Source organism: Triturus cristatus, chromosome 12 (genome assembly GCF_964204655.1).
Source record: "Triturus cristatus chromosome 12, aTriCri1.1, whole genome shotgun sequence".
Classification (NCBI taxonomy): Eukaryota; Metazoa; Chordata; class Amphibia; order Caudata; family Salamandridae; genus Triturus; species Triturus cristatus.
The window spans coordinates 562,357,171-562,377,237 of record NC_140595.1 but is presented as its reverse complement, the minus strand read 5'-3'; the positions used below and the strand labels follow the sequence as shown (position 1 = coordinate 562,377,237).

At 49.3% G+C, this 20,067-nt stretch overlaps 1 protein-coding gene across 2 annotated transcripts in view; it reads left to right on the top strand.

Moving 5' to 3' along the window:
• Nucleotides 1-20,067, top strand: part of RBL2 (RB transcriptional corepressor like 2) — a 722,629-nt gene that overhangs the window by 405,503 nt on the left and 297,059 nt on the right. For both annotated transcript variants that reach the window (XM_085638866.1, XM_085638867.1), the window contains exon 16: nucleotides 3,923-4,173. In XM_085638866.1, coding sequence (XP_085494992.1) covers nucleotides 3,923-4,173 — 251 coding nt within the window. The remainder of the gene's footprint in view (nucleotides 1-3,922; nucleotides 4,174-20,067) is intronic.

Sequence of the window (20,067 nt, the reverse complement as noted above, 5' to 3'; positions counted from 1 at the left end):
CGAGATACACCCTATAAACGGAGCAAGGGATTCGTTGGTAATATTCCTATAGCTCCTTTTGGGTTCTCTGCTGAGGGAGCTCAGCTTAGGCGCAACTGCAGGGGAAGATGCTAATTCTAGAGGCACTGCCAAATGGTCAGACCAGACCAGAGGCGGGGGGGGGGGGGACCAACCGAGAGACTCGGGTCGTTAGTAAACACCCCGTCTAGTATATGGCCAGCCCGATGGGTTGGGCTGTTCACCAATTGAGTAAAGCCACACGCGTCCAGCGAGTCCACCAAGGAAAGCGTATCTTTAGACCCCAGGTCATCCAGATGAAAATTTAAGTCCCCTAGTATGGTAAGATGGAGTTTACCAAAATAGGGATCCAAAATTCTAAAGAGCTCACAGCTGAAGTTGGATCTGGGTTCAGAAGGTCTATAAATAAAGATGCCTGTAAAGGATACCGAAGGGGAACAGGAAATAGAAAAGTACATAGCCTCAAAGGAGTCCGAGGGCTCAGACAGGGCTTTAATACTACAGGCAAAGGAAGCTTTATAAAGAATTGCCAGCCCGCCCCCCCTACGTCTAGTTCTGTCAAGTCTATGCAACGCATAGCCTTCAGGAATCGCCATCAATAAATCATGACCAGACGAGTCCGAGGCCCAAGTTTCTGTCACAAACACCCAGGAGGGTTTCCTAGCAGTCACAAAATAGTGAAAGACAACATTATTTTTAATGAGTGACCTAGCGTTGACTAGAAAGCCCTTTCTAAGTTGGGTATGGTTCGGTGAAACAGATCAGCCCCAGGGCTAGTTTGCTTCCACTTAGGGACTTTTTTTTCTGTTCAACTGCCTCTATTTAACTGTCATGATAGAAAACGACCAGTTGAGGTAATTAAAATATCAGAATTGATTTCTGCTTGCTCAACTGCCTCTATTTAACTGTCTTGATAGAAAATGACCAGTAAAGGTCAGTAAAATACCAGAATTGCTTTCTGCTGAGGGACTTACTTTTTTTTCTGGCAACTGCCTCTATTTAACTTTCTTGCTAGAAAACAACCAGTAGAGGTCAGTAAAATACCAGAAGCTCTTTAGCAGTCTTTAGATTCTAAGCCATAGAAATTGTCTTCCACGAGCACCCGTTGACAATTATATTTTTTTTAAATCTTGTATTTTCAATAATATGACCACCTAAGGCCCTGATTTTATATTAAAAACAGAGCTTTGGACTGTACTATTTCCAGCTGAAAGGCAATATTTATCTCCATGTGTTCCCACACCTGGCGTGTCACGCAGTTTTGTGCTTACTTTCCCTCCATGTGAAAGAACAGTAGATGTTTAAGCACCCAGGCTAATGTGCTGCATAGCTAAATACATATAAAGTCCCAAAGGCGAGACCGATTGCATTGCAAATGCTTGTTATAAAATGGGGTGGATCTCCTTCTTGAGTTGTGTGTCTTTTATTGATCATTGTGTGTATTTGCAAATGTCTTGCACTCCTCTCAGTTAAGCCCAAGGCTGCTCTACCACACTACCTCTAATAGAGCAACTTGGTATTGCTAGAGCAAGGCCCTCTCCACTTATAAGAGAACCCAAATACCTCAACGAGAGAATGTCCTTCCACGTACCCAAGCGAAACCTCCGCCGACCTCGCCCTGGCAGAGGTCCCCCGCAGCCGCAGAAACAAAACAGGCGGGAGAGCCTTCTCTTACAACGCAGCCAAAACCTGGAACAAGCTCCCTGTGAACATCAAACGCTCTCTGACCCTGCACACGTTCAGGAAGGACCTCAAGACCTGGCTCTTCGACTGATCCGGAGCTGCTCCCTCCCCCTCAGCACCATGAGACCCTCACAGGTGAGTAGCGCGCTTTACAAACCCCTGATTGATTGATTGAACCCATGGACTTTTTACACGGTATATCAGATTCCTCACCTTTTGATTCCTCAACTTTTGAATTACCCCTGCGTCAGCATTCCGCGGAAATTCTTTTCCTAGCTCTCCCACGTCGACGAGGACGTCATAATAGCACAGCTGCACTCGCGACTCCGTATGACATCATCGTAGCCATATTACAATTCAATAAGAAGACCTCGTCGGCGTGCTGATGTCAGTACCATTTTTTCCGCGCTGTCGACCCGTAATGGTTTTTTCTGGGACTCTTCATTTTCAATGAGATTACTTTGTTTCTAAAATGCCTTCAGCAGAAGTTAAGTCTAATATTTTGACTGGCGCAGGGGTCATTCAAAAGGTGAGGTATCCACAGGTAGATACTGTATCCACCAGAAAAAGCGTTACCGAATGCAAGTAACTTGTTCTTCAGGGCATGAGCATCTATTCTCTGAGCAGGCTACCACTCGGGGAGTATTTTCTGTCACAGCAGCTTAGCAGGTTTCTGTACTCCATTCCTGGAGGTTGAGCAGCTGCAATTGGCTGCCTCCTGAGATTGTGGATGTCATCCTAACTGCCAAGTGTCCCTCTACAAAGTATATTTAAACAGGGCACTGGAGCAAAGTTGTGGCCTGGTTTGGAGCCCACAATAAAGATCCCTTACATGTCAAATTGTCATTTATTTTGTAGTTTGGTTTAATTTTTGGCCCAGAAAGTTCTTGCAGTGGGCACCATTAAAGGTTTTTTTTCAACCTTTTAGCCTGTCCTACTGTCTTAGTTTAAATCACCTGCTATGATGCAGCTTAATAAAGATTTGACACACATTTCCGCCCAAACCATTTGTGATGCCACAGTGGAATATTCATTTGGCCCTCATGTTCCTTGTGTGCATAGACTTAGACAGTGCTCATGGACCAGAAAAGAAATATTCAGATATGCACCAACAAAATCTGAGTTCAGTGACACTGAAATTGGTATAAGCAAACAGTGTTTAACATCATGTGAAATCCCTTTCCTCCTCCTGCTGAGTCTTGAGGAAGCATATTAAAGAAATGAATAGGCTGGTTAACATTCTTGATTGCAAAGCTTCCTCTTAGGTTCATGCCAGATGGATTTCTTAGTTCACTTTTTGTTAGATTGAGCTATTTTATTCACTCGCGTCTCTGACATGAAGCCTGATAAACAGTAGGGCAAATGTGATCTCATCTTCAGCAATCACAGTTTGATTTTAACATCTGCAGTGATCCTCATAATGTCCCACATAGGCTTTTGGAGCAAAATGATGTTGCTGACTCTGCATGGGGCATAACTGGTTTGATTTGGAGACCTGGTCAGAAGAATATTAGGAGTCTTGGTTCCATAGTTTTATCAGAGCATATAAAGCTATACGTGAAATTGGGCATGGTTTCTTGAAATAAGCTTGTTTTGACAAATGTTTTAAATCATTAGAATCATCGTCTCTTTATTTCCTTTTCCCATCAATGCCCTGAGCTGCTTCATCAGTATGGTCATGGGTACAGAAATCTGAAAAATATGTAGACAAAGGCACCCACTATTAGTTATTGGTATGAGATGAACTCACAAAAGTGGCACTATTTACGTTTGTTTTCTTTTAAAAAAGGTTTCCCCATACTCGAGAATTGGGTTGATTTTAATTGATTGAGAGCTTTGAAGAAGGATATCATAGTAGACAAGTCATTCTTTGAGTGTCATTGTCTCTTGTAAACCCAGTTTCATTATATTTCCCATCAAATGATAATCCACCCAGTGCATTGAATGTATTGCCTTTTGTCTTGAATCAAAAGCATTCTTTCTGAGTCTTTACACTTCTGTCTGTGTCCATCTATCTTACTTTTGTAAGTATTTTTGTGTGTATATGCCAACGTGTGAACATCCGTATCAGAGAAGTAGCAACACAATGAGAAAAGTTTATACCATTTTGTTATTAAGTTGCATTTGAGCAAGGGGTAATTTATAAAAGTGAGAAAGTGAAACAATAACTGTTAGAGTCCTTACACTGTAGATTTTATTCTTTCATACATTTCTCTTACAGGCATTGCCAATGAAAATGGAGGAATCACATTCTTTCCAGTTCAGGTGAACATCAGTGGTCAAACTCAGGCGATAACTAACTCCATTCAGCCTCTCACGGCCCAGAGCCTAACTGGTTCCTTGACAACACAACAAATGAATGTGGCTGGCCAGGTGTCAGTACAGCAGATTTCTGCCACTCACGGAATGCAGCTGAGGCAGCAACTCAGCAGACCCAGGAAGGCAAACTCACTCTCTCTCTTCTTCAGAAAGGTATTGTTGAGTTTTTTAACTAAAAAAACAATAACCTAGAAAATAAATGTTCTATTGCCATAAGAGGATTGAAGAATTAATTTAACTGCAGTTAATAAAATTGTCACATATTGATAAATACATTTGATCAGTTAAGGGATTAGGTGTTCCAAGTGGGGAAATAGGACATTTCAAAATTATTAACTCTATTTGGACGGATATGTTAATAGTGTACATTTTTAATCTTATAATCAAACATTTCATTAAACTACCCATTTTGCAAATTTCTGTTCCTGATGGATACATCTGCCTGTGGATTGCTCACCTTATGAATATCTCCTGCGCTAGCATTCCGCAGAATTGTTTCCTAGCTCTCCACACCGACAAGGACGTCGGCTCCGCTCGCGACTCCGCTTGACCTCACCGGAGCCATAAGAGAGCCTCGTCGGCGTGATGACTTCAGTTCCCTTTTTTCCGCGCCATCGACGCATAGCGGTTTTCTAGCACTCTCCATATCTTGTAGAATTACTTTATTGTTCCTTCAACTTTAAATGTTGCTGTTGCGATGTAATCTTCGAGGAAGTCTGGGTTTAATCCCTGTAGGGAATTTAAGGGTCACATGTCCATCACTGACTCCCACAAAGATTGCTTATGGTGCTTGTCGTCGGATCACGACGTGGAGGACTGTTCCTGTTGCAGGAAAATGAATCTGAAGGCGCTTAAAGAACGGGAAGCCAAGTTGTTTTTGGCTAAGGCGAAGAAAGAAGGAAGAGGGCGTAAGAGAAAAGTCGAAGTCGTCGACTTCGCATACATCGAAGTCAAGAAAACATAAGAAAAAAAGAAGAAATGGATCTCGGCGCCGCTCGACGAAGGGTAAGGCTTCGAGGTCTCCTTTGCCTGCTCCTCGACGTCGCCGTAAAGACTTTGTATCTCCTTCGCCCTTGCCTTCACCTCATGCAACTCCGGAGAGGTCTCCTTTGCCTAGAGGTGCTCCGGCGCAGTCTCAGGCGCCGAGGGATTCACTGGCTTCCGAAGCCGAGCCGGTGCAGGATGTCCCAACTTCTCCTGTCTACAAAAAGGAGCTGAAGGGGCAGAGAACAGGTCGTCCCCCACTCAGTGCACTGTATACAAAAGGACCTGTTCACACTGTGAGCGAGTAATTCATACATCCGTACCTGTTGTCATACATTTTAGACAATCTATAAAGCAAGCGAATGTGTCATCTATGCTATTCGTCGGTGTAGCTCACTTAGGAAAAGAAAAGGATAGACAAATATTTTGTATACGAGGTAGGGCAGGATGACTATCAATGCGTCTAAAAACTTATGTCTCCAACACCCAAACGTGATGAAAAAAGAGTGAACGGGAGTGTTGGTGCCTCACGGTAGCAACACCAAGGAGGGTTAAGCAGGATGGTACTCGCCTGCTACCTCAAGGTCTCATCATCAGCTACCAACACTCCAAAAGCAAGAAATGTGTGTAGGAAAAACAATAATTGACTGTACAAGTGCTAGGGTATGTGGTTAAAGAAAAGAGAACTGTGCTATAGTATGTGCACCATATTGAACCCCATAGTGATATACAATGATATCGCAATTTTGAGCTAAATCACACTGTCTTGCGTTTTTTATTCTAAGCTGCGTGATTGCTCATATTTAAAATGCCGACATGTTTCATTGCCACTGGACAAAAACTCACGGCAACTTCTTCAGGGCGTGGGGTCTGTTCATTTCACCCTGCACCTCTGTTTGTCAATTAAAAACAATTCGGGATATTGCCCACCATGGGCATACCTTTACCCTTGAGTCCTTGTGGCTGTATATATGCATTCAAGGCTCCGCTTGTTCAACTCCAATCGTGAGTCCTGAAAGCGTCCGTGTCTGGCGTTTACTCAGCCCAGCAACTTCTCCTGTGCCTGAAAATGAACTGGTGGATTCGGCAGTGGATCCGATTGTTTTGACGTCGGATACTCCCCATTTAAATACTGGCTCGAATCCATATCCACAGTTCCTGACTCCAGGTTCGGATCCGTCGCATTTTTTTAATGCAATGTACGGAGTGTTTGCAAGGGCGGCTTTCCCATCCGGAGCACCTTCTGGTCCCGTGGGTCAGCTGGCTTTCAACTTGGGCGTGCCCCAGCACTATGCCCAGGCACCCTTCGTGCCTTTCATGCCGATGGCGCGTCATGGCAGTTTCCGGCGCAGAGTCTCGATGCCGTTGATGGAATCCCCGGCACAGTCTGGTGAGCCTTCCTCTCAGCCTCGTGCGGATCTCATGCCTCCTTCGACGCCGGCTCCGGAGCAGTCGGCGCCACGTATGATGCCACGTATGATGCCACCGACGCTGCGTATACGGAGAGAGGCACAGAGACTGTTGGAAGACGAGCAGTATCGCAGAGAGGAAGTAGAAGAGGGTGAATTGGAAGAGTCTCTAGATGAATGCGAGGGAATTCAGGAGGCAAGTGGATTGTACACCACCCCTGAGTGGGAACTCTCTTCAGCAAGGGCTTCTCCTCCTCAAGAGGTAGTTCCTTACCATATGGTTATAAGAAAAACTGCGGAGCTTTTGGATTTACAGTTACCTACTGCTGAATATAAGCCAAATTTGTTAACAGAGGTCTTGCATTCGCCTTCTTCTACAGTTGAGCCTCTGTTACCCTTTAATAAAGCCTTATTGGACCCTATCCTCGAGGTTTGGCGTAAACCACTCTCTGCGCCTGCTGTTTCTAAGATCTGAAAGAAACACGTTAGTTAGATTCCTCACCTTAGAATATCCCCAGGCGTCAGACTGGATCCGGAAGATTTTTCGTCAGCAATACCCCTTGCGCGTCGCTAGGCGTCGTCTGCGGCTCCGCGTCCGTCGTCGGCGTCGTGCGCCGGGATGACGTCGTCGGAGTACTTAGACGCCGCCCTCGCGCGCTGACGTCAGTTCTTCTTTTTTCCGCGCCAGTAAGCGCAGATCCGGGAGAGCTACCCCTTTTAGTCTTTTTTGACTAAATCTTTTTTGATCATTTTTGATCCTTGTCTGTCGACATCTGGTGCCGGTAGGATGCCTGGGTTCAAGGCTTGCGAGGATTGCCATCGACTGATGTCGGTGACCGATCACCACCGCCGGTGCCTCTACTGCTTAGGTCCCGACCACGACGCGGAGTCGTGCAACGACTGCCAGGCCCTGACTTCGAAGGCTGGGCGGGAGCGGTCCCGCAAGCTTCTCGAGCTTCGCCACTCGGCTCCGCGTCGTGCGCGATCCCGGTCCAGGAGGAGGTCCAAGGATCGCTCGCGGAGCCCTAGCCGACGCCATCGATCGTCCGGCTCCAAGTCGTCGGGTAAGTCCAAACGCTCAAAGAAGTCCAAGAGGCGACACCGCTCTTCGGACTCCCCTCGCGCGACTCGGCCGAGGGTCAGGGTGGTTCCACCCCCGCGGCTCCGGCGGAGCCGCAGGTGCCGCGTCCGCCCCCATACCTTCCGGTCCCTGGGACTGACGCGGCGCCGGCGGAGATCAGTGCCTTCCTCTCGGCCATGAGGAGCCTGGCCCCGCCGTCGACGCCCGCTGGCGCGCCTTCGGGCCCCGCGGACTCGACTGGGCGAACTTGCCTGCCGGCGGCTCCGGCCCCGGCGCCGTCGACGACTCCGGTCTCGACGCCGCAGGTCCCCGCGGGGCCCATGCCTGGGCCCCAGTCGACGCCGGTTGACCTAGTCACTCCTCCACCGGCGCCGGCGACTGAACCACCGACGCCGTCACCGGCGCCGCCGGCGCACACGCCTACACCTCCGGCGCCGCCGACGCCTTTGGCGCCGACACCGCCCCAGTTTAGCCCTCATCCGGACCCGGCGCCGCAGCGGCGTCGACCGACGCCGCATCCGACGCCGCTTGAGTCCTACCATCTCTACAGTCCGGTTCCGATCATTCCTCCTGTTTATCAGGAATCGGAAGAAGGGGGCGACTGGGAGGGGTTCGAGGACCCTATGGCTGTTCAGTCACAGCTTTCTCAGGACTGGGCAGATGAACTGGGGGAGGCCAGTGGACTGGACACCTCGCCAGACACTGGATTCACTTCTCCTCCGACCGTGGCTTCGGAGGAGGGTGCCGCATTTTCTGTGGTGCTGCGCAAGGCGGCCGAGGCCCTTGGGCTCGAGTTGCCTGCCGTGGCTGTGAGGACTAACATCCTCACTGAGGTGCTTCAAACCTCAGCAAGCTCCACTGAGCCTCTGCTGCCGTTCAACGAGGCCCTCACTGACGTTCTGCAGGGCACCTGGTCCAAGCCCTCCACAGTTCCTCCTGTGGATAGGAACGTTGCCAGGCGCCACCGCCCTGCTCCGGGCGACCCCAGTTTCCTGTCCCAACACCCCACCCCCGAGAGTCTGGTTATCCAGGCCTCTACCTCCCAATCCTCCTTCCCGACCGCTCCGCCGGACCGGGATTCCAAGAGACTCGAGAAGTTTGGCAAGAAACTGTTCTCGTCCCTTAGTTTGGGCCTGCGGTCCTTAAATACCGCCTGTCTCTTGGACCGTTATTCCCATTCCCTGTGGGATACGGTGGAGGACGTGCTGCCCCTGTGTCCGGAGGAGGTCCGGACGCGTCTTAACCAGGCTTTGGCCGATGGGAGGGATGCAGCACGGCACACCATACGATGTGGGCTTGACACCACGGACTCGCTGGGTCGGGCGATTTCCACCACGGTGGCGCTCCGCCGCCACGCCTGGATGCGGTCCACGTCATTTTCCGGGGATGTCCAGACCACCCTCATGGACATGCCCTTTGATGGCACTCGCCTGTTTGGTGAGAAGGCGGACAGTGCGCTGAACCGCTTTAAGGACTCCCGGGCTACGGCCAAGTCCTTGGGCCTCTCGGCTCCGCGGGCGCACACCTCCGCTTTTCGCCCCTTTCGTGGCCAAGGAAGGGGCGCCTCCTCACGTCCGCAAAGCCACCAGCCGCAGACCAACCTGCGCGCGGTCGCGGACGTGGCTTCCGCCGTGGCGGAAATGGAGGCCGACGTGGTCAGCCCACTTCCACCCCGGCAGCATCCGCCTCAAAGCCCTCCTAGTCCGAGCTTTCGGGCCCATACCACGCCAGTGGGCGGCAGAGTTCGCCATCACCTGCTCCACTGGCGGTCCATAACATCGGACAGGTGGGTGCTGCAAATCGTCCGAAGGGGCTACTCCCTCCCCTTCGAGACGACCCCTCCAGCCATGCCACCGCAGCACCACCGTATCTCGGGGGATCATTTGAATCTTCTCCGCGAGGAAGTTTCGGCTCTCTTGGCCAAGGGGGCCGTCGAGCGCGTTCCGAGTCCAGAAGTAGGTCGTGGTTGTTATTCCCACTACTTTCTGGTTCCCAAGAAGGGCAAGGGGGGCCTACGCCCTATCTTGGACCTCTGGAACGTCAATGCCTTCCTCCGACAGGAAAGGTTCAAGATGCTAACGTTGGCTCAGGTTTTAGCTGCCCTAGACCCTGGAGACTGGATGGTAGCGTTGGACTTGCAGGACGCATATTTCCATATCCCCGTCCTGCCGGCCCACCGGCGTTACCTGCGGTTCACGGTGGGCCAAGAGCACTTTCAGTTTACCGTGCTCTCCTTCGGCCTCACCAGTGCCCCTCGGGTGTTCACGAAAGTGATGGCGGTGGTCGCAGCTCATCTGCGCAGATCAGGGGTTCCAGTCTTCCCCTATCTCGACGACTGGTTGCTGAAGGCGGGCTCGCCCCAGGCAGTCGTCTCCCACCTCCAGACTACGGCGGATCTCCTGCATTTGCTGGGGTTTTCCATCAACGTGCCGAAGTCACACCTGAGTCCCTCTCAGAAGCTCCTCTTCATCGGAGCGGTTCTCGATTCGGCGCAGTTCCGGGTCCATCCACCGGAACAGCGGGTCCGGGATATACAGGCCCTGATTCCCATCTTTCGGCCTCTATCCCGGGTTTCGGTCAGGCTAGTGTTGCGGCTTCTGGGGCTGATGGCCTCCTGCATCCTACTAGTGCATCACGCCAGGCGGCGCATGCGGGCTCTGCAGTGGGACCTGAAGTTTCAGTGGGCCCAGCATCACGGCAACCTGTCCGACCATGTCTTGATCTCGGAGGGCACTGCACAGCAGTTGCAGTGGTGGCTCACGGACCGCGAGTGGGTCGAGGGCAAGAGCCTCTCCCTTCCCCAACCGGAGCATGTCGTAGTGACGGATGCGTCCCTCCTGGGTTGGGGTGGCCATATGGGAGAGGCGGAGATCAGAGGCCTCTGGTCTCCGGCGGAGTCTCGTCTCCACATCAACCTGTTGGAGTTGAGAGCGATCCGGCTTGCACTGAAAGCCTTCCTTCCCTCTGTCAGGGGAAGTGTCGTGCAGGTGTTCACGGACAACACCACCGCCATGTGGTATTGCAACAAACAGGGCGGGGTGGGGTCGTGGACCCTTTGTCAGGAGGCTCTGCGCCTCTGGACATGGCTGGAACACCAGGGCGTCACCCTAGTGGTTCAACATCTGGCGGGCTCTCTGAACGCCAGAGCAGACGAACTCAGCCGCCGGTGCATGATGGATCACGAATGGCGTCTGAACTCCGAAGTGGCGCAAGGTCTCTTTCAGCAGTGGGGAGAGCCTTGGTTAGATCTATTCGCCACCGAAGAGAACGCGCAATGTCAGCAGTTCTGCGCGTTGGAATTTCCAAGGCGGCACTCGCTCGGCGACGCTTTTCGTCACGAGTGGAGTTGCGGTCTGTTGTACGCCTTTCCGCCTATACCACTTCTGCCCAGAGTGCTGAAGAAGATCAGGCACGACCGGGCCCAAGTCATCTTGGTGGCTCCGGATTGGGCACGAAGATACTGGTATCCCGAGCTACTCAGTATGTTGACCGATCCCCCGATACGTCTGCCCGTTCGGGAGGATCTTCTGTCGCAGCAGCAGGGGACGGTCCTCCACCCGAACCTGTCCAGCCTCCACCTCCATGCATGGAGATTGAGCGGCGGCAGTTGATGCCATTTGACTTGCCTCCTGAAGTCTGTGATATCATTCTGGCAGCCAGGCGTCCCTCCACAAAGTCGGTATACGCCTGCCGGTGGAACAAATTTGTGGCATGGTGCACAGCAAAGGCTGTGGATCCCCTTTCCGCCCCTCTTTCTGAGGTTCTCCTCTTCCTTCTTTCTCTGGCCCGGCAGGGCTCTGCCCTGGGCACCCTGAAAGGTTATCTTGCTGCCATCTCCGCCTTCTTGCGGCTTCCTGATCAGCCTTCTCTTTTCAAGTCCCCTGTGGTTACACGCTTTCTCAAAGGCATTACACACACGTTCCCTCCTGTCCCTTTTGTAATGCCTCAGTGGGACTTGAATCTGGTATTGACATTCCTGATGTGCGCTCCCTTCGAGCCTCTTCACAATTGTCCTCTTCGTCTTCTGACTCTTAAGACTGCTTTTCTGGTGGCCATCACCTCGGCTAGACGGGTGAGTGAGCTCCAGGCTTTATCTTCAAAGCCTCCTTTTCTATCTGTTCATCCGGACAAGGTTGTCCTTCGGCCTCGTCCCTCCTTTCTTCCTAAAGTGGTGACTCCATTTCACCTTGGGCAGTCTGTCACCTTGCCCACCTTCTTTCCGCCTCCGCATCCTTCCAAAGAGGAAGAGAGGCTCCACCGTCTGGACCCAAAACGTGCGCTCTCCTTTTATCTGGACCGCACAAAACAGTTCCGGGTGGACGACCAGCTTTTTGTTGGGTACGTGGGCGCTAAGAAGGGGAAAGCTGTGCACAAACGGACCATCTCTGGGTGGGTCGTTTTGTGTATAAAGATTTGCTATTCCTTGGCTAAAAAGGACCCTCCTGTTGGGCTGCGCGCCCATTCTACTCGGGCCACGGCGGCTACTACTGCCTTGGGACGGGGAGTCCCTTTGCAGGACATCTGTCAGGCGGCGACGTGGGCTTCGCTACACACGTTTGCCAGGCATTATTGCCTTGACAGCCAAGTCCGGAGGGATGGCTTCTTTGGCCGTTCTGTCCTCCAGGACTTTCTGGTGTGATCTTGGTTCGCAGACCCACCACCGGGGATGGTATTGCTTGGGTATCTATTCTAAGGTGAGGAATCTAACTAACGTGTTTCTTTCAGATGAACAAGTTACTTACCTTCGGTAACGATGTATCTGTAAGAAACATTAGTTAGTTAGATTCCTCACCGACCCACCCATCCTCCCCGTTCTGCGAACTGACTTCTAGGGTTAAGGTTGTCCTTTCAGGCCCCTAGATTTTATTTTTGGCACCAGTGTCGGTCTTTGCATGGCTCTGCGTTCCTGGCGCGGAAGGCTATGTACAAGAACTGACGTCAGCGCGCGAGGGCGGCATCTAAGTACTCCGACGACGTCATCCCGGCGCACGACGACGACGACGGACGCGGAGCCGCAGACGACGCCTAGCGACGCGCAAGGGGTATTGCTGACGAAAAATCTTCCGGATCCAGTCTGACGCCTGGGGATATTCTAAGGTGAGGAATCTAACTAACTAATGTTTCTTACAGATACATCGTTACCGAAGGTAAGTAACTTGTTCGCTGTGGCTAGAAGATATAGGACTGCACCAGGGGGATCCACTATTTCTCTCTTCTCATCCATCTCCAGAAAGTTTGGTGGTGCAGGCTTCTTGTTCCAAGCAATCTTCAGGTGCTTTTCCTCAGGCTCCAGCTGACAGGGACTCTAAGAAAATAAAGCAGTCAGCTATAAAGGTCTTCTCTTCGTCAAGCATGGCACTGAAATCGACCAATGCTACCTGCCTATTGGGACGTTATATACATGCCTTGATGGACTCGGCAAAACAGTTGGCCCTCAAGTTACCTGATGAGGAGAGGGGAAACTTTATGGAGGTTCTTTCAGATGCTCAGGCTGCAGCTAGACAGGTTATTCAATCAGGCCTGGATACGGCTGACTCAGTGGCCAGGGTTATGTGCTCCTCCATAGCTGCAAGAAGGCAAGCTTGCTTCAATCCCTTGGATTTTCCCCTGATGTCCAGGCCACTCTTTTTGATTTGCCCTTTGATGGGTCTTAACTCTTCGGGGAAAAGGCCGATTCGGCTTTGCAAAGGTTTAAGGATAGCAAAGCCATGGCGAAATCCTTGGGATTGCAAACCCAGTCGAGGGGTTTTGGCTACAAAAAATATCGTGGCTTTGGAAGATCTTCTTTTTGCAACTTCCATCAACCTCAGCAGCAGAATCCACTCTATAAGTCTTATAGAAGAAGAGTCAAAGGTCGCCAACGTTGTTCTGCCCGCAATCTCTCCTCCTCCTCTTCCGCCTCCCCCGCTCCCTCTGGTACCGCAGGAAAGCACTAGATCCCCCATCCTGGATCATGTGGGTCCTGTAGGGGGTCGGCTGTCACCAACAGGGTTGGAAATCGGTCACGTCAGACCTTTGGGTTTTAATCCTTGTAGAGACCCTGTAGAGAATGGGTACACCCTTCCCTTTCGGGAATTTCCTCCTCCTTACCCTCCTTGCCAAGGTGTTTGTTCAGAGGAACATTTGCTTCTTCTACAGAAGGAGATCCTTGCATTACTTCAAAAGGGTGCAATAGAGGTGGTTCCAGAGCAGGAAAGGGGTCAGGGATGCTACTCCCGGTATTTCCTGATCCCAAAAAAGGACGGCAGGTTACGTCCGATTCTGGACCTCATGGTCTTGAATTTTTATCTGAAGCAGGAGATTTGGTCTCAAAAGCATTTTTTTCAGTGATATTAGTTTACACGCTATAGTAAAGTTTTCTGTTTTTAGTTTGCTTTAAAAGAATTCAGCTCTGTAAAACAAAGCCAAGCTGTTAGGAATCTCTAATGCCCAGTGCTACTGTACATTAGAATTGCAAGGAGTATAGAAATTGTTCTGCAAATGTAAGGCTTGCATTTCATGGGAAATCCATATTTGCAGTTCAGAGTTCTCGTATGACGAACTAATGCATTCTGAGTGCGCCAGTCCTAAATTTAAAATCCTTTTGGACTGAATCAACTCCCTGTACCTTACAAAATGCTTAGCTCCAGTAGCAACTCATTTGAGAGATGTGTTTTCAGGTATTCCCATACTTCAACGATTGGATGATAAAGGCTCCAGCTTCTTGTCAGCCAATAAAAGGAACAAGACCCTGTAATTCTGTTCAACAACCTCTGTCTTACCATCAATCAGCAGAAATATTAAATCAGTCATTCAACTAAAAAACATTTCTGGGATTAGTTCTGAATATAATTCAAAACAAAGCCTTTTCACAAGAAAGGCAAATAAGATTCAAACTCATGGTGCAGAGATTACTGAAAAGAAAGTCAGTTTCGTTTCACCTATTCGTCACTTTTGGGGATGATGTATTCTTTCACTTCTCTAGTACCATTTTGCTGCCTCTGAATGCGGCCTATGCAGGAGGAGCTAGACAATGTCTTCAAACTCAAGGGTAATTCGATGATGTAAACCAGATCACTCAGAACCTGACAGCGTCTTTACCTTGGTGCATGAAGGATTCTAATCTGTTGATAGGCTTAACTTTCCTGCCTCAGATACCCAAATTTGTTATTACCACAGACTCTTCTCTAGAGGGGTGGGGTGTTCACCTTACAGGATTTAAGAATCGGTGGGAAATGAACTCGGTGTCAAAGAAAAGTGCATTTAAATGTGCTAGAGCTTAAGGCCATAGCATTGAGCCTGCAATCATTCTTACCCAGGATAAAAGGTTCATTGTTGATTCGTACAGACAATACCACCAGCATGCGTTATATAAACAAATAAGGGGGCACCAAATCTCTGGCTCTATCTCAAGAAATTTGGGAGTAGGCTCTAGAGCAACAGATAACAATAAAGGCAGACCCTGTTCCAGGGACAAGCAGTGTTCTAGTAGATATTATCAATTTATTATTATTAATGTATTATTATTCATTTATAAAGCACCCGAATCACCCCCGAAGGGGTATCTCCGTGCTGAGGAAAAGCTGTAGCAGGTCGAACCGATACATCATATTAAAACAGTACAGTTTTAAGAAGCCTTCTAAATTGAAGGTAATCGGGGCCTTGCCGCAGGTGGATACGGAGTTGGTTCCAATAAAAGGGAGCTAGGTGAAAAGACACTTTGCCCCCTAGGCGCGCCTTTTTGCACCGTGGTACAATGAGAAGGAATTTAATACCTGAATGTAGGGACCTGGGAGGCAGATATTGGGTACATTTTTCTACAAGGTAGCTGGGACCCCTGCCGTTCACAGCTCTCTGCACTATGCAGCAAATCTTAAATGTAATCCTTTTGCGCACTGGAAACGAATGAAGTTGGAACAGCTGGAGGGAGGCTGTTCGGGTGGGGGGGGCATTCGAGACTAGGTGAACCGCAGTGTTTTTGACAACTTGTAGTCTGCTTAGCGATGACTCATTAGCTGAGATCAGGAGGGCACTACAGTAGTCCAGGAGGCTCAACACCAATGCCTAGATCAGGGTTTTCCAGGTGGTCAGAGGAAGAAAGGGAAATACCCTCCGTAGGAGGCTTAGCACATGAAAACAGGAGCCTACAGGGGTTGCAACGTGCTCCTTCATTGTCAGTTTCTGATCTAGGTGTATGCCCAGGTCTTTGACCACAGTCTTGGGTGCTGGGGCGGCTCCTAGCTCCTCAGGCCACCGACTCTGGGACCACAGCAAAGTGGCATCTCCAAACAGCATGATCTCTGTTTTCCCCGCGCTGAGCTGGAGGAAGTTGTTCCTCATCCATCTAGCAATAGCCATCATACCGTTCGCGAAGGTGGACTGAGCATTGGGATTATGTTTGTCAAAGGTGAGTAGTAGCTGGGTGTCATCAGCATATGAGATTGGTGTGAAACCCCAATTCCTAAGTAATCCCGCCAAGGGAGCAATATAAATGTTGAACAGAGTGGGGGTAAGACATGAGCCCTGGAGTACTCCGTTAGACAGTCCCATGGTCTTAGAGCAAAAGGGGCCTAAGTTGATCATCTGAGTTTGGTGAGAGAGAACACTTGACATCCATTGGTAGGCTAGCCTTTGGATTGCACATTCTCTTGAGCAGTATCTGGTGACAGACCGTGTCGAAGCAGCACCAATAGTACTGCTTGTCCGTTGTCCAGGGACAGCCTGATATTGTTGGTCACAGCAATCAAAGCTGACTCGGTGCTGTGCCTGGGCCTAAATCCCGACTGAGATGGATCTAGGCAGCCTGTAGCTTCGATATGGTCGGATAGATGCTTATTTATGTTTTTTCCAGTACCTTGCTTAGGAAAGGTAACCGAGAAATTGGGCGATAGTTTGATAAATCCTTCACTGGGGCTTTGTTGTTCTTCTGCATGGGGAGTATTTGTGCCGCCTTCAATTAAATAGGAAGATGGCCATCTTTCATTGAAAGATTAAGAATGGGAGCAGATGGGGGGGCATAGCGGTTTGTCATAGATCAGATCAATTTTCTGTGTGAAATATGTAGCTATTTTGTCGTAAAGTGAGGGGTTTGACTCATTGTTACAAGCCTTTGGGTTGGTGAAGGATTTGAGTATTTGATATAGCACTTTTGGGTCATACCCTGCCTGATCGAGCTGCATTGCAATATGGGTTCTGCGTGCGGTTTTTATGAGGTCTCGGCCTGGCGAAAGCAGCGCATGCGCTGCTCTGCCATACAGAGGCCTTTTGGAATCGATACGATTCCAGCGTGCACGCGGGGAGACAAATGAGACAAAAGATGTGCACACGGGGATTGGATGCTTTACTGGCGGCGTGATACACTGGGGCCTTTTTATTTTCTCGCCGCCAGTAAAGGCAGTCCCCGCGTGCACATCTTCTGTCCGCTCTGTAAAGAGATGTGCATGCGCATGGCGGCGTGCGTATGGACAAGCTGATGGATTTGCTTGCGTTTCAGTGCATTTCATTCAAGAAAGGTCAACTACAACTAGTACCGAAAAAATCGGGGAACACAGCACACAAGAATCCAAAAGCTAAGTATGAACATGATTCTGGTGCAAGCTACCGTCATATAAAGTTGATACGTGCAGGATTCACTTACACGGACAGCTATCAAACCAGGATGCCCATCCAAATAAAATACACCATGTTCTTCAAAGAAGTGTTTCAGAAGGACCTATTCAACAACTTTCTTGTTCATCCAATCTAAAGTGCAGTTGGCAAAAAGAAGGGATGCCTCATTTGCACATACAGTTTGTACCTGGAAGTAAAGATATTTTAAGTCCTGTTGAATAAGAACACCATAGTAGCACTTGTAGTGATATGGTTTATAGTTTGCCAAGGAGACAACCAAAGGTGAGTGTGTGATGCTTATTGGAATTAATGAAGAAACATTGTTATTCATGCTGTGTACATGTGCATTAGTTGCAGTGTTGTGTTTGCTACACATTAAATATCACAGGAAGAGTATGAAGTTACATCAAGAGCTTATGGGGTTTAATTATGACATAAAACCGGACTATGCATTCCTGCTCAGCAAATTACTACGCTACGGAGCCCCCTGAAACTGGCTGCAACCTTGAACCAAATTCTGCAGCTTCTGTTAAATTAACAGCGATCATTTTTCTTAGAGAAGTAACATTTAGAATTAAATCATAAGTGCATCATTCTTAACATATGTTCCATTACGACAAGACAATGCACATCACTGTTTGTTGCAAATGCTACCTGAGTAAATCACTTTTTGACGATTTGAACTGAATTGTACGTTTGCAGAGCTATGTTCATACTTAAAAAGGACAGACTGATAATTTTGGATACATGGAATGTGAATGTGTTGAGAACACTTCCGGAAATCATACTCTGTCCTCAAACATTCTATTTATTTTCCTGTAGGATGGCTTTCTTCACAGACGTGTTTGCAAAGAAAGAAGGACAATTCTCAAATGGCTTATTTTTGTAGTACTTCTGAACTCCAGTATTAAGCCTCCAGTACTACAAGAGTAAGCGCGACAAAATAAAAGCAAATCGAGCCCATATTTGTCTCCCATTTTAGGTCTCGGCGTGGCGAAAGCAGCGCATGCGCTGCTCTGCCATGCAGAGGCCTTTTGGAATCGATACGATTCCAGCGAGCATGCGGGGAGACAAACGAGAGAAAAGATATGCACGCGGGGATTGGATGCTTTACTGGCGGCGTGATACACTGGGGACTTTTTTTTTCTCGCCGCCAGTAAAAGCAGTCCCCGCGTGCACATCTTCTGTCCGCTCTGTAAAGAGATGTGCATGGTGGCGTGCATTTGGACAATACGTGCGCGCGCATGGCGGCGTGCTTCCGCTTTCCCTCCCTACCCCCGTCCGCGCGGCTCTCAGTTAGCACAAACAGGCCTCCACGCTCGCTTTCCACCTGCCCCATCCTGTTTCTTTTCCCTGCACTCCTGTCCCCTTTTATTCTCCCCCCCCCCCCCCCCCAACACCCTCCCATGTTCCTTTTTTTGTATTTGCCCTTGTTGCTTCTTTTCCTTACCTCACACCACTTCTCTGTGTTTCTGCCCAGCCAACCCCTTACGTGTCTCCGCTACTCATGCTGATTGATGTATTGTTTTGTATTTTTTTTTATATGTGGGGTTGATTGTAAAACCTTCTCATGTTAACATTTGCACGCATATGTTCCCACTAACATGGTATAAATCTGCACCCACGATAGCATACATCTACTCTGCTAACCATTTCAAACAGACCGTATTTTTGCATGCATGTTTGTGTTGGCTATCCATGTTGATGTTGCATTTCTTCCTGGCTAGATTGTGTGCTTTAAACCGCGCTTGTAAACCGAAAACCTGTACTGCGCATCTCACGGCAGACATACGCTGCTTTTCTGTAATAAGGGCACTATATGGGCATGTGTACGGTGGAAGTGCCATACCTAGGCTACTTCTTCGTGGCGAGGCTGCCATTTCCTGGGGCAATATACCATGAATGGGGTGCTGGCATGCTGATCTCAGACATTGGGCCATATGACCCCAAAGGGCCCTTCTTCTCCGTCATGCGATCGACATGTGAACTTACCTCCTTTGCGGTCACGGGACCCACACAGGACGAGGCACCTTTCGCATGCGGGACCATGCACTCTTCATGGGACATGTGTCGGGAGAGTTCATCAGCTTTCAATGCACCATCACCTCTTACCACTCCACCCCCAACCAACTCCATGCCATAAACTCCATATGAGAAGGTCATTGTTGCTTTTCTCAGCCATTGGTAAGCGATCCAAGCAATTCTTTTTTGAGAACGTATTGCCCCAGAGAATACTTTGTTTATACTGTGAGGGTCCTCTCAGAGATGCCCCAGTCCACATAACAGTATCCAGCGAAAGGCATACAAATATTAGCTCTGGAAATGGCCCAAGTTGCCCAAAAAAGCAATTGGTCAATTAAGCTCAGGTTCATAAAAAGTGAAGTTGAAAAAAAATGGAAGAAAAAAACGTTGCCCAAAACTAGTTCTTCGAGGTTGAGTTGAGGTGGGGGTGGGTGGCTCAAGGTGAAACATCGGTCCCTCCCCCCAAGTGATTGTGCAGAGCAGATCAGTGCTGGTCATCACGCATGCCACTGACCTGCTTATTTTTTGCAGATCATACAAATGAAAGGACATAATATGGCTTGCGCTGCCAGTGCACTGTTGTGAGAAAGTGCCATCTTTCTTGCATGGTATGCCCCCACATTTTGCTAAATTGCTGAATGTACTTTGATTGAGTGTACCCTGGGTTCCTGCCAATCAGGTGCCCAGGGCCTATGTTCCTTCCTTAAACCACACAAACTCCAAATTGGCAAACCCTAGCCACATGTCAGCCCCTGGTAACTGGTATCCTAGGTACCCAGGGCCTTGTGGCCAGGGAAGGCCTCTAAGGGCTGCAGCACTCATTGTGCCACCCTCAGAGGCCCTGTACCCTTACACACACACACTGCCTTGCAGGCTGAGTGTCTGGGTGCAGGACAAAACAAAGAGTCGACATGGCACACATCTCTGTGTGCCATGCCCATCACCTACACTGCCAAGGCATAT